This window comes from Gobio gobio (genome assembly GCF_949357685.1).
Source record: "Gobio gobio genome assembly, chromosome: 12".
Classification (NCBI taxonomy): domain Eukaryota; kingdom Metazoa; phylum Chordata; class Actinopteri; order Cypriniformes; family Gobionidae; genus Gobio; species Gobio gobio.
In genome coordinates this window covers 14,797,677-14,811,342 of record NC_137105.1, presented here as the reverse complement: position 1 = coordinate 14,811,342, position 13,666 = coordinate 14,797,677, and the positions used below count along the sequence as shown (strand labels likewise).

At 37.1% G+C, this 13,666-nt stretch overlaps 1 protein-coding gene across 1 annotated transcript; it reads right to left on the bottom strand.

The window, feature by feature from the left end:
- Positions 1–1,443: 1,443 nt before the first annotated feature.
- Positions 1,444–13,419, bottom strand: slc5a6a (solute carrier family 5 member 6a). Its single transcript, XM_079830424.1, has 15 exons — positions 12,959–13,419; positions 12,148–12,213; positions 11,783–11,834; positions 11,600–11,667; positions 11,114–11,268; positions 10,759–10,899; positions 10,404–10,533; positions 9,324–9,412; positions 9,110–9,222; positions 8,855–8,922; positions 8,624–8,710; positions 7,890–8,053; positions 6,211–6,314; positions 2,037–2,158; positions 1,444–1,930 (listed from the first exon to the last, which is right to left on the bottom strand). The coding sequence occupies exons 1-15, from the start codon at positions 13,304–13,306 to the stop codon at positions 1,769–1,771; spliced, it is 1,869 nt and encodes a 622-aa protein (XP_079686550.1). The 5' UTR covers positions 13,307–13,419; the 3' UTR covers positions 1,444–1,768.
- Between the last annotated feature and the right edge of the window lie 247 nt (positions 13,420–13,666).

Here is a 13,666-nt window from a genome sequence, read left to right as displayed (position 1 = left end):
CCCCAACACTAGTCTCAAGACTCTTTATCATGCCATGCCATTTTTTTTTTTAAATGCAGCGCCCATAAGTGAGATGTGGGAGAAGTTAATTGAGAAGTTAATTTTAAAGTCACCATGGAATCAAAACGGACAAATAAATTTTTTTTTCCCACTCAGATATACATCACAATAGTGAAGAAAAAACAGCGCAGTGAAGGGCAAAAACGCGTTCTGTGTGAACCGACTTCTTATGATTCCACATGTGATGAACATGATTCCACATAGGATGATTCTTTGAAGACAAATGTAAAACCTGTCACCAGACCAAGATGAGACACCCACAATGAACAAACACACAAAAAAACTCCAAAGGATGCGAGACTTCCACAAACTGACCCAGAGCGCACATAACCTGAAAATATAATCAATTATCTGTGTTTGTGAGATTGTGACAGGTTCAGAGAAAGCTCTCATTCCAGTCAGAGGCACAATACAAGGACATAAGAATCCTAAAAGCAACTACAAATGGTGTGGCTTAGACTGAGGTTTGAATTTGGACGAGACAGCAAAGCACAGAAAATGCCACTATAACATCAAAAATGAATCAAATGACAAGAACTCAAGTGCAACCATATCAATTCATATGCTAATACTGATAATTATGGTCAGTAACCAGCACTGAGGTTTCAATTCTATGCAGTTAGTCTTCATAGTACACTTGATACTATAACAAGCATCTTTACTTCTATATCTAGGATCAAATATGTGGATAATAGGCTATTGTAAATTTTAAAGAGCATTTCTAAACATGACCTTTTCCTAAATAATCATCTATACCAAAATAATATGCAATCTAATCAATATATATATATATATTTTAAGATTTTAAACTATAGTTAGCCAGGCTCTCACAATGCAGAGCATCGTGGGAATTCAATAGTGGGGCGTCCAGATGCTTGAAAACCATCCTATCAGGGTCAGTGCCATGCTCCGTTTGGGTTAGGCTACGAAATGACTACAACTAAAGAAACAATCCACTCATAAAACTACATCATACATTCATATGAGGAGGCACTTGTCACAAACAATGGGCTTCAATGAGGTAACTACAGATTAAACATGCACTAGATTCATTGTATCTATCACAATATGGCACGTCTTCACCGCAGATGACACGCTGAAAGTTTACTCCATTTACATTTTTTCGATACTAGCGATTCTTCATTCGCTGTAAACTTTTAACTCGGTTTAGTGAACACATCATCTGTAGCGCTTTCAAAGGCAAACAGAATGGAAAGGCTAATGGTAGTGAACTTTGGACGAAACCAAATCTTTGGGAGAGAGAAACCCCGAAAACTTGAATGGCAGTGACATTAAACGACGAAAGATTTGTGCAAACAGCGGTCTTTCTTGTGACAAACCATCCATCTTAAACCTGGCAGTTCAGCATGCTTTCTTTGATTTGTACGTGTGCTTATATGCGTATACCCAGCAATGTTCAACTACGTAATCTTAAGATTATATTTAGGACATGTAAACTAAAAGATTTAGGTGATCACATCGGCTCAACACATCTCAATTCGTTCAACAGGATCCCAAACACAATACGATTTTTTTTAAGACAGACCACTGACATTGACACTGACAACGTATCACATATAAACAAGACAACCCCTCACCTCCATCGCTGGCATCTGTTGACATTCTGTTGACATTCTAACAGATGTTTTCCTCCTTAAACCTGTGGGGAAACTAAGTGTCCTTTAGGTCTGTCGTAGTGTGGGGGATTTCACAAGGCGGTTTCCTGCACCGTATGGGCCAAGTTACAAGTTGGCTGGGCGGTTATCTGTTCTCCCTCCTCTTCCCTGATCTTGTCTTCCTCTTTAGTGCAGGCAACACCGTTGCTCTTTTTCTGGGCCATCTGGTACGGCTTGTGGTCCAGACCTTTAGGCTATAGCATAGAAACTGTCATAAATAACCATTCATAGTGAAAGTAGGAATGTTGTAAATAAAACTGTAATTTGTAAGTGATGTCGACCGAGCATTCTATTAGTTACATTTTCTTCCAGTGGGGTTACACAGCAGAGTTTCTCCCTGTACCGTTCGGGCAGAAAGAACAGCAAATTGCCAAGCACAGGGTAAATAGTACCTGGGTTCAAGTCCTTCTCCTTCCATGGCCCTTAGTGAACACAAAGAACAACATTTTGTTATTCTATAATTTTTAAATATATGAAATTTTATTTTTTGCGGCATAATAATCAGTGTCCAGTAACTGAAATAAAATAAAACATAAATATTAGATGAAAAACGTAAACTCAAAAATTGCCTTGCTAATAAAATGAAAAAAAGTTTTAAAAAATTATTCCCATTTTCATGCATTCTGACTTAATTTACACTGTTAAAGAGTTCTCATGCTAAACATGGCCAAAATAATTTAAAAAAAAAAAAAACAAGTTGGACATATGACAGTATTTCTGTGCCAAATACACTCCTTCAGGATTCAAAAAAGTTCCGGAAAGTTTTTTCCAAGTATAGAGACAGAGCATATTTAGGCCACGCCCACACCGCGGGGGGGAAAACAATCCAACGCTCTCCATTGACTTTGCATTGCGTGAGTCTGCCTCCTTGTCATTTCGGACTTATAACAAGCAGAACAATGTCTAAAAGCTGATATGTGACAAAGTGTACAGCAAACATGCTAAAAAACACAGAAATACGTTTTTATAAGCCATTGACCCAAAAAAACGAGCGTTTAAGGAGACAAAAGTGGATAAAGGCAATAAAACGTGAAGCTTCAGCAGGAAGAATACACTCAGTGTGCCTATTGTGTGCAGTAAACATTTTATCACTATTAAGTCAAATATCTTAATGTCAGTTTTATATATTATATTTCCTGCCACTGATTACGTTCCCCTCCAGTGGGTGTAGTTCTCAGTGTAATATAGCAGTCGCGCTCTGTCTCTATTGCCTGTATCCACTTTTTTGTCCTTAAACGCTCATTTTTTGGGTCAACGGCTGTAAGATTACAAATTTATTCATTGTTATATCTAGGTTCCAATGTAATAGATAGAATATAACTGAAAACATTGCATTTTGAAGTAAACTTGAGGACGTCAGGCCGTGTAAGTGTTTGAGACATTAAGTCTTTTGTCTTTATGCACTTCACGACTATTTACCATGACAAGTTTAGAGCAATACTGCTTGAGTGATTGGATTAGCATCTATGCATTTGAATGACACTGTTATGCTGACTGAATTACGGCTGATGAGACAGGAATGTAGGGTGTGTCCTTTTTACCTATACAACATTTGCATTGTATTGCTTAGAGTGTCTCCTCCACTGCTGTATAATCTCACCCCCTTTGGAATGTATATAACCCATCAGGTATGCTGTTTAAATTAGACTGTTTACGGACGACCTGCAGCACAGAGAGTTCTCATTAAAATAATCACTTCTGTTTTGATCCCGACGTCTCCTGGTCTCTGCTTCAAGAAACAACAGAAGTTCACAACACGGCTTATAAAAACTTCAGGGTCTTTGGTTCTGGGTTTTGTTTAGCTTGTTTGCTGTACACCCTGTCACATATCAGCTTTTAGACATTGTTCAGTTTTTCGTTATAAGTCCGAAATGACAAGGAGGCCGCTTCACGCAATGCAAAGTCAATGGAGAGTGTTGGATTGTTTTACCCCCCGGTGGGCGTGGTCTTCAGATTATGACGCGTGTCACTCTGTCTCTATTGCCCTGTATGACGTCATAAAGGGTGTAATTCCTTGTATGGGCACTTCTCCCGGATGAGTGCGTGCGCATATCAACCAGAGCGAGAGCATGCCCATCAACAAGCTTTGTTCGGGTTACAGGAGCCGTTGGCAGTGCTGTCATTTTGTTTTTAGACCACCATCAACAATGTCTCTAAAGTAGGGCTGTCAACGAATATTCTAAATTCGAATATATATTCGAATAGTTTTTGAAAAACGAATTTCGAAGGTGAAAATTAATATTCGAATAAATAAAAAAATTTGGAAAAAAACGCCTGCGGTAGTAGAGGCGTGGCTGTCTGCTTTGCGAGTGGGCGCTAGCGCGCCTGAAGCCTTGGCCTGGCTCTGCAGCGCAAGTCCCCGCTGACTGCGTGCGCTCCTCCCCAAACGGACGAGGCATTTATCCTTGACACGCTCGCCGTTGTGCTATTCTTTGAAACGACAGAGGGCGACTCGGAGTAATTGTTCTATAAACCATCAGGAAAAAAGGGTCGAGAAGAAGTGGGCTAATGTACACAGGTGACGATATTTATTTTAGTACACTTCACCGAGAACCACACTACAGAAGAATCATGTAAAACAGATCAAAATAAACCTTGATATCACTTGTGACATGAGAACAAAATGTATGTAGAAATGTAACGTTAACTTATACAACTCAATTTATGATCTCTAAATGTTTCCTAATTTCACTAAACACTTTAGTGAGTTTTCACTTAGTTTCGTGAACTTTTCTTTATTAAACAGGCTTTTTTATGCTTTTGTAGGCTCGTTTTGTAAATATAAGCAACTAATTTGTATGTGCAAACTGGACCACCCATACTTTGCATCGCCCGCCACAAGCTCTCTGTCTGCAACACGACAATAGGACATAACGGAGAAATTAATTTTGTTCATTTGTAAGGACATGAGAGCGATCAGTGTCGTGGATGGGGCAGGCTGGAGTTCTGTCAAGCAATGGAACCGAGGTACTGACTGAATAGATATTGCATGAATAAAGGATAAATGCACTGCTTCCACTGGTTTGATTATTTACCGTTTCATGTCAAGGAAAAGTTCCATGTTTACCACAGCACAGCTCGCTCGGAGCGTTCAATAATATGCTGTAAAACTTCAATTAATATGGTTTCAATCAATTAATGAAGCCTGCTGTTTTTGGGACAAGAATCGCGACCTTAAATTGCTTGCACAAAACTCTTGATCAGCTCTCAATGTGTGTGTGTTCATTTAAACCGTTATGCGCAGAGAGAGTGAGGTCTGCGGTCTTAGCCATTAGTTGATTTACTTGTTTTTGTGTAGGTAATACGTTGTCAAATATGTTTAAACTTAAATAGACTACCTATATAAGTAGTTATGTCTCTTTGTATTCATTTATCCTGTTATTGACGTAATGCGCGTCATTGACAAAATGCGCAACCAGATGTTCGAATAGTTCGAATATTCGTGCTTTTTTTAGAGGGAATATTCGAACATCATTTTTGAGCAATTTTGACAGCCCTACTCTAAAGAAATGTGTTTCTGGTTGTGAGGGAAAGATAATCTTGTTCTGCTTCCCAAATAACCCAGCTTTAAGGAAACAGTGGATGCAGTGTGTTTTTCCAGAGCAGCAACGGAGTTCAGCAAGTGTGTTTGTTTGTTCCCGGTCATGAGTGGAAACCGCAGGCGGTAAATGAAATGTCTGTGTTTTGTTGGCAATCGGCGCACAAGTGTATATAAATGTAAACAACACGAACGTTTAGTGAATAGAAAGTTATCCAGGGATAATGCCATGATGCATTGTGTGTGTGTGTGTGTGTGTGTGTGTGTGTCTTTAGCTCCGCCCACTACACGGCTGCACGAGCTCGGCTGTTTTCGAAAAGAATCGGTATAACGTATCAGTCTTTTATAAATATGATAAAACTTAAGAATCTTCTGAGATATGAAGGATGCAATCCTACTCTATAAGCACTCAAGATTAACATGAAATTGGCAGAAACTGTGTGTTATGTACCCTTTAAAACTAATAAAAATGACAAAAGCACAGAGCAAAATCATTCAAACTTCAGCTACAATAAAAACTGAAAATATAAAAGCTAATTCAAAATAATTTAATTAATACTAAAATAGCATGTAAATAATACCAAAATACAACTGCTAATAATGTCATTCTAGACCAGGGATTTTCAAACTTTTTAGTGCTAAGGACCTGCTTATATGATGATACTGATACTGTTAGGGACCCTTTTACCAAAATATACTGTATATATATTTTTATGTGGTAATTTTTCCTTTATTCATGTGCAAAACAGTAAGCTTGATATTATTATTAAAATAATAAGTGATAAGCTTTTATATGTCACTGGAGCAAAATAAGAATACATTTAAGAATAAATTGAAATATTAACTGGAGCATATTTAGATTGTTTGTTGATTTATTTGCCGGTGTACCTACCCAACATTAGAATTTAAGTTGAAGTGTTTAGAAACACACTATACCTGTGAGAAAGCTGACCAGTAGTCCCACCACCACAACAGTGGTAGAATTATGAGCACTGTACCACATGTATGATAAAGAGTACAGAGCCTGAACTCCAGAAGGCCTGAAAAGACAAAAACACACAATAAATGGGCCGGTTTAGCTATGATTTTGAAAAGGCTTTATGAATTGTAATCAGGGGCCAGCTGCACTATGCCACTGCAGTCTGCATGAAACAGAAGTTACGATAGTCTGTACTTCCCTATTGTGATGTATATGTATAAACGGCTTCTCGAACAAGAAAATAAATTTGGGTTAGGTTAGGCACCAGTTACCACATCATCAGAAGAGAAGTTGCTTCAAGAGAGGGGAAGTTATTTGGATTAAAAATGCACATGAATTTTAAAATAATAATGATGTGCACAGAAAAATCATTTATAATAAATACCGCAATATTCCATAAAAAAACAAGAATGGCCCATTTTGATTTCATGGTGACTTTAAAGGGTTAGTTCACCCAAAAATGAAAATTCTGTCATCGATTATTAACCCTCATGTCCAAACCCGTAAGACCTTTGTTCATCTTCGGAACACAAATGAAGATATTTTGGATGAAATCCGAGAGCTTTCTGAACCATCCATAAGCAGCAACATCATTGCAACTTTCAAGGTCCAGAAAGGTAGTAAAGACATCGTTAAATTAGTCTATGTGACTACAGTGGTTCAACCTTTATGTTATGAAGCGACGAGAATCATTTTTGTGTGCAAAAAACAAACAACTTTATTCAACAATCTCTTCTCTTCCCTGTCACACTCTTACGTTATTCACTTTGTTGGGCTATTCACAGAGTACAGCGCTTCCGGGTTTTATGGCAAAACGCCGGCTCAGTATTGGCCGAGCACGGACCTATGATCACATGCATGCACAACGCTTACGTGCTTACTTGAATCGTGTAGAAGACTGGCACGGCAGAGAAGAGATTGTTAAATAAAGTCGTTATTTTTGTTTGTTTTTGTGCACAAAAATATTCTTTTCGCTTCATAACATTTTCACGTGGACCATTTTAATGATGCCTTTACTACCTTTCTGGGCCTTGAAAGTTGCAATGACATTGCTGCCTATGGATGGTTCAGAAAGCTCTCGGATTTCATCAAAAATAACTTTTTTATTTATTAAAAATTTGTATTCAGAAAAAAATAACACAATAAATACTATGGTATGCCGAGATCTGCTTGGTTACAAACATTCTTCCAAATATCTTCCTTTGTGTTCATCAGAAGAAATAAATTCAAACAGATTTGGAACAACTTGAGGGTGACTAAATGATGACAGAATTTTAATTTTTGGGTGAACTATCCCTTTAAGAACTAATCTAACCAATTAGCAGTAAATGTACACTGTGTGTGAGATATTGCACACGCTACGAGTCAGTTAACGTGATAATCGCGTCAAAGCAGCTGGTACACGACTGTACTGCACAGCGAGCTAGAGACGCTAGAGACGCATATTTTAATGCAACAGACTTCAAAAAAGGTTATGACCAGTCTTAAAGAAACAAGATGTATAACCTGTGCGACCAGTTTATGCAACTGTCCACAGAAGCTAAAATAATCCATTTCTGATTGGTCTAAAGTAATCAAGCATTTCAGAGCAGAAACAGGATTCTTGAGCACCTTTAAATGTCTTATAAATATGCACCTGGGTTTAGTTGTGATGAGTGTCGTCATGACAGCTGTTGTCATGTTTCCTACATCAGGTATGAGGGTCCCATTTATCACAGATGGAGACATTCGTGAAACAAAACTGCCGATACCGATCCAGAAAGCCATAACCAGCCCTGATGCCAGTCCAACCAGGGCACCCTGAAAACACACTCAGTCCATGAAATGAAATCATACCATGAAATCATCTACTAAATTTCACTGCATTAGAGACAAGATACTTACTAAAAAATATATTTACAAAACTGTTTTGGCTCAGTAAGATTTTTTTAAATAAATTAAAACTTGGAAGGATGCATTAAATTGATCAAAAGTGTCAGTAAGAATATTTTTTTTATTTTTTTTTATTAAGTTTTCTTTTTAAATAAACGCTGTTCTTTTGAACTTTCTATTGATCAAAGAATCATAAAAACAATTTGAAATGTTAATAAATGTTTCTTCAACACAAATAATTTGAAATGATTTCTGAAGAACCATGTGACTGAAGACTGGAGTAATGACTGCTGAATATTGATGTGTATCACATGAATGAATTCTTTTAAAATATATTAATATAGTAAATTACTATAGTTATTTTAAATTGTAATAATAGTTTTCCTGTATTTTTGATCAAATAAATGCAGCCTTGATGAGTATAAGAAACTTCTTTCAAAAACCCCAAGCTTTTGAACAGCGCTGTGCTTCGTTTAAATACATCACTTTTTGACTTACAGTGGAATTGGCCCAAGGGAAAAACATCCCAAGACAGAAAACACCAAGAAGAGGTCCTCCCACCATCCCAAATATACTGAGTGCTGCCTAAAGGTTAACAGATGGGGGAAAAACACAGAGATAGACAGAAAGAATTTGTTAACTGTATGGTCACATTTTATTAAATTACACATCAAATTTACTTGTATTTGTCTTATTTTTATATCCATGTTAGATAATAATGGATCTCACCTGCAGCACAGAGCCCATTAGGGATGCGATGTACGCCATAGCTAGACACACAAACCCATAGCCAATAGCTGTGGGGAATATAATAACATAACAAAAAATATATATATATCCCATGGTGCGCTTTCAGTTTAGTATGGACAATATCTTCTTTAATATCACTGTACTAAAACCAGGAACATAAAGGGAGGAGATGGACAACTCATAGACAAATCAAAAAGGCTCTGCCTTTCAGACAGTTATTGAAAATTCACTTACCCAACATTTTCGATAACAGGGTGGCACGAGCCTCCGTCATGGCTGGGACATGTGGTTTGATCAGGTCCTCCATGGTAACCGTTGCCAGGGAGTTGAAGGCAGATGAGATTGTGCTATAAGATAAAGCAAACACTATTTAAAGAATCAAAAAAAAAAAGAAAATTACAATAAGAATATGTCAAGTCAAATTGTTATCACAAACTCTGGTTGATACCTGAGAGCTCCACTAAACAGGCAGGCAACAAATAGTCCTGGTAAACCAGGAAGATCTCTCAACACATCCATTACAAAGTACAGCACCATCTACAGAGAGAGAGAGAGAGAGAGAGAGAGAGAGAGAGAGAGAGAGAGAGAGAGAGAGAGAGAGAGAGAGAGAGAGAGAGAGAGAGAGCGCGAGAGAGAGAGAGAGAGAGAGAGAGAGAGTGACTTTCTTTTACATTACAATTAATTACGATTAATCACATCCAAAATAAAAGTTTGTGTTTACATAATATGTGTGTAGTGTGTATAATTATTATGTATATATAAATGCACACACATGCATGAATATATTTAAGAAAATGTATTATATTTATATAAAAAATATTTATATTTATATATAATATAATATAAATTATATAAATATATACACAGTATATTAATGCAAATATTTCTTAAATATACACATCTATGTGTGTGTATTCAAATATACATAATAATTATACACACTACACACACATATATTATGTAAACACAAACTTTTATTTTGGATGCGATTAATCAAGATTAATCGTTTGAAAGCACTAATTACAATACATTACTACTCAAACGTTGTTGTTTTTTTTAATTAATACATTTATTCAGCAAAGTTGCATTAAATTGATCAAAAGTGACAGTAAAGACATTTCATAACTGTTACAAAAAAATAACAGTTTCAAATAAATGCTGTTGAACTGTCTACTCATTAAAGAATTTTTATGCACCAAATCATCATATTAGAATGATTTCTGAAGAATCATGTGAAACTGAAGACTGGAGTAATTATGCTGAAATTCATCTTACATTTTAAAATAGAATAAAATAGAAAACAGTTATTTTACATTGTAATTATATTTGATAATACTGTATTTTTTTCAATCAATCAAATGAATGCAGCCTTGGTGAGCATAACCATAAAAACACTTTTTAACAGTAGTGTAAATTCAACAGTGGTGTGCAGAATAATACACAAGTATACTACACACACACACACACACACACACACAAAAAGAGTTTATTAAAAGAAAATAATATTGTACTCTATTTTTTTTCAGACCTGGTCATTCGTTTTGACGTAGCCCTTATCCAGAGGGCTCTCCTCCCCATATCGAGCGAACATAACAAGACCCATTAAACAGCCCAATGTGAGCACGATCTGTTGGCATGGAAACACCGCATAGCAGGACCTGGAGAACAACACACCCTAAAAACTTTTCAGATTGTACTGGCCACTTTATAAAAACAAATATTAACCACCAATATACACATAATAATGAAACATGTCACCATGGTGCCCTGAAATCATAGAGTTTTGTTGCAGTAATTTAATATAACAAATGCACAAATGGTGCATAAAGCAAGTTTACAGTTTCAAGTTCTATTGACTTAACCAGAGAGAGGTGTTTTCTTACATGATGGCCTCTTTCTCTGAGCGGGAGCTGAGGTATCTCTGGACCTGAGCCTGATTCACTCCATACAGGGCCAGCATGAGGAAAACGCCCCCCACTCCAAGAGTCCAAAATGTGTGCCTCTCCAATGGGTCAGGGTTCAGGCTGTCACAGGGGACCACAAAACAATGAATGTAGGCTTCAATTGCAACTCTGGTATGTGGATCAGTGTTTGTTAGATAATCTTAAAGGAACAGTTCACCCAAAAAGGAATGACATGAGGCTGAGTAAATAATGACAAAACTGTAGTTTTTGGGTAAACTGTTCCCTCAAGTCAACTCATATCTGGAACAAAATGATATCAAATCGCAACACTCACTCAAGGCCTGAGATACGGCTGCCGTTTTGTGCTTTCCTCCATACCTCGGCGATGCCGCCAGCCTGGTGGGTGCCCACCACGATCACTGCCAGCTGCCCCGCAAACATCACGATTGTCTGGAACACGTCTGTCCAGATCACTGCTTTCAGACCACCCTGGCACAGAGAAGAGAGGAACAGGTGAGTTAGAATGTAGATTACCATTCTAAGGTTAAGGGTCGTATGATTTTTCAATGTTTTTGAAAATAAGTCTCCTATGTTCACTAAGGCTGCATGTATTTGATCAAAAATCCAGTAAAAGCAATAGTATTGTGAAATATTATTACAATTTAAAACGGTTTCGGTGTCACACGATCCTTCAGAAATCATTCTAATATGCTGATTTGGTGTAAAAGAAACAAATAGGACAACATTTATTTGAAAAGGAAATCTTGTGTAAGATTATAAAATGTCACTTCTTAATTAATTGAATGCCTCTTCAACTTACCAATGCTGTATAAAGCGTGCTCACCAATCCCATAGCTAGCACTGCCCCCCAAAGGTCAAAGCCTGTTACTGCAATCACAAACAAATCCAAAGAAACATTTACCAGAGAAAAAACATGAAATCAACTTTTGATCTGATATATAATGACATGCATTTCTTCTAATGCATAAATAGTCTCATTTACCTGCATTTAGTGCAAGTGCGGGAGCATACAGGACAACTCCCATATAGATAACCTGTGGAAAAATGCATAAATAGAGAGATGTCACTAGCTATCTAGATTGCTTTGGGACATAACTTTTTTCCCAGAAATTCCCCATCTAGTAACTGATAGTTTTGAGAATCATTACACTTTAGATCCACAACACTGAGTAAAATATTGTCCATATCAATGGGGGGTGTCAGAATAGGTTTGTAGGTGTAAGTTCAAGTTTTTATACTAACAGGGGTCTTTGTGCCTAGCAAAACTGAAGGTAAAGACAATATTACTTTAGATTATTAGATAATATCCTACATGTTGCACACACCCAGGTGCTACGCATAACTCACCATCTGAAAGATGAAGGTCACAGTGCCACATATCCGAACACTTTTACTAAAACGAAGCTCCAGATACTATGAAGAGGAAAAAAGAATGACATTTAATACAAATAGAAACACCATAGAGCAGTTAAAGGTTTAGCTGGATGACAGTAATTTACAAAAAAATGACAAAATTATGCTCAGTGAACATTGATAATAAGAAATGTTTCTTTAGCACCAAATCAGCATATAAGAATGATTTCTGCAGGATCATGTGGAGTAATGATGCTGAAAATCCAGCTTTGCCATCACAGGAATAAATTACATTTTACAATATATTAAAATAGAAAATATTATTCAATTATTAATGTTTTTACTGTATTTTTGATCACATAAATGCTTGGTGAGAGACTTCTTTCAGAAACATTTAAAAAATCTTGCCACCCCAAACTTTGGAATGGTAGTATACATCTTATTTACGTCATAAAACTGTATGTTTGATCTCTGGAATGCTTGGTTTTGATTGGTCAGAATTCTACTGTAAAATATTTTTGTATAATGTTAGGGTTTATTTTGCTATGATGACTGATGGCCATTACAATTGTACATTTTAAAACAGTCTGAGACACTAGTGAGAGAATTTATAGGGATTCCACCCTTTTTAATGAATATCAAGGGGTTTTCCAAGATCTTTCCAGGTGTTTGATGATTACTGGATAAGGATTTTTAAAAAGACTAATTCACTAATGAATCATTCACTGACTGATTTGTAAACCAGTAGATTCATTAAAAAACAACCACAACAACAAACAAATACAGTGAATTTCTAAAGTGCTACCTCATAGGCGCTGCTGAGGCGGAGCCGATAGAAAACTGGTATGAAAATGTGTGCAGGGATGAGCAGGCCCAGGAAGTAGGAGCAGCCCAGGAACCAGTACTGCGTGCCATATGTGTAAATCTCAGATGGGGCACCCAGAATGGCTACCGCTGATTGAAAGGTGGCCAGCAGCGAAAGGGACACCGGAAGGCAGCGCATGCTGCGGTCGGCCAACAGGAACTCCTGTGTGGTCCTCTGGCGACCCCCTGAGAAGGCGTAGTAAAGGCCGATTCCAGCAGAGGCAACTAGCAGCACAACGAAAATCACGTAATCCACCGTGCTGAAGTGCATTTGAACTACTTCCCCCATGTTGCCGTGAGGTGGGGGGAGGAGCACACAGAGCGATGTGGCCCCTGGATGATCACTGAAGGGTCAGTGGATAGTTGCCCATTGGGTCATCATGAAGGATTGCAGGTGACGTGCTGTAAAAAATTAAAAGACTGTTAAGGCCAAAATTCAAGCAGAATATCTATGTTATACTTACTGATTGTCTAGATTTACTTATTACACATTTTCGAGAGAAAAAAATCTTTTTTTGCAGGCAAAAATAAACATTTACACTAATGCATTACACAATATGTGCAAAATGGCTCAAAACACACAATATATTTTAAATCACAATTTTGTTGGGTCACACTTTAGATTAGGGTACAATTCTCACTATTAACT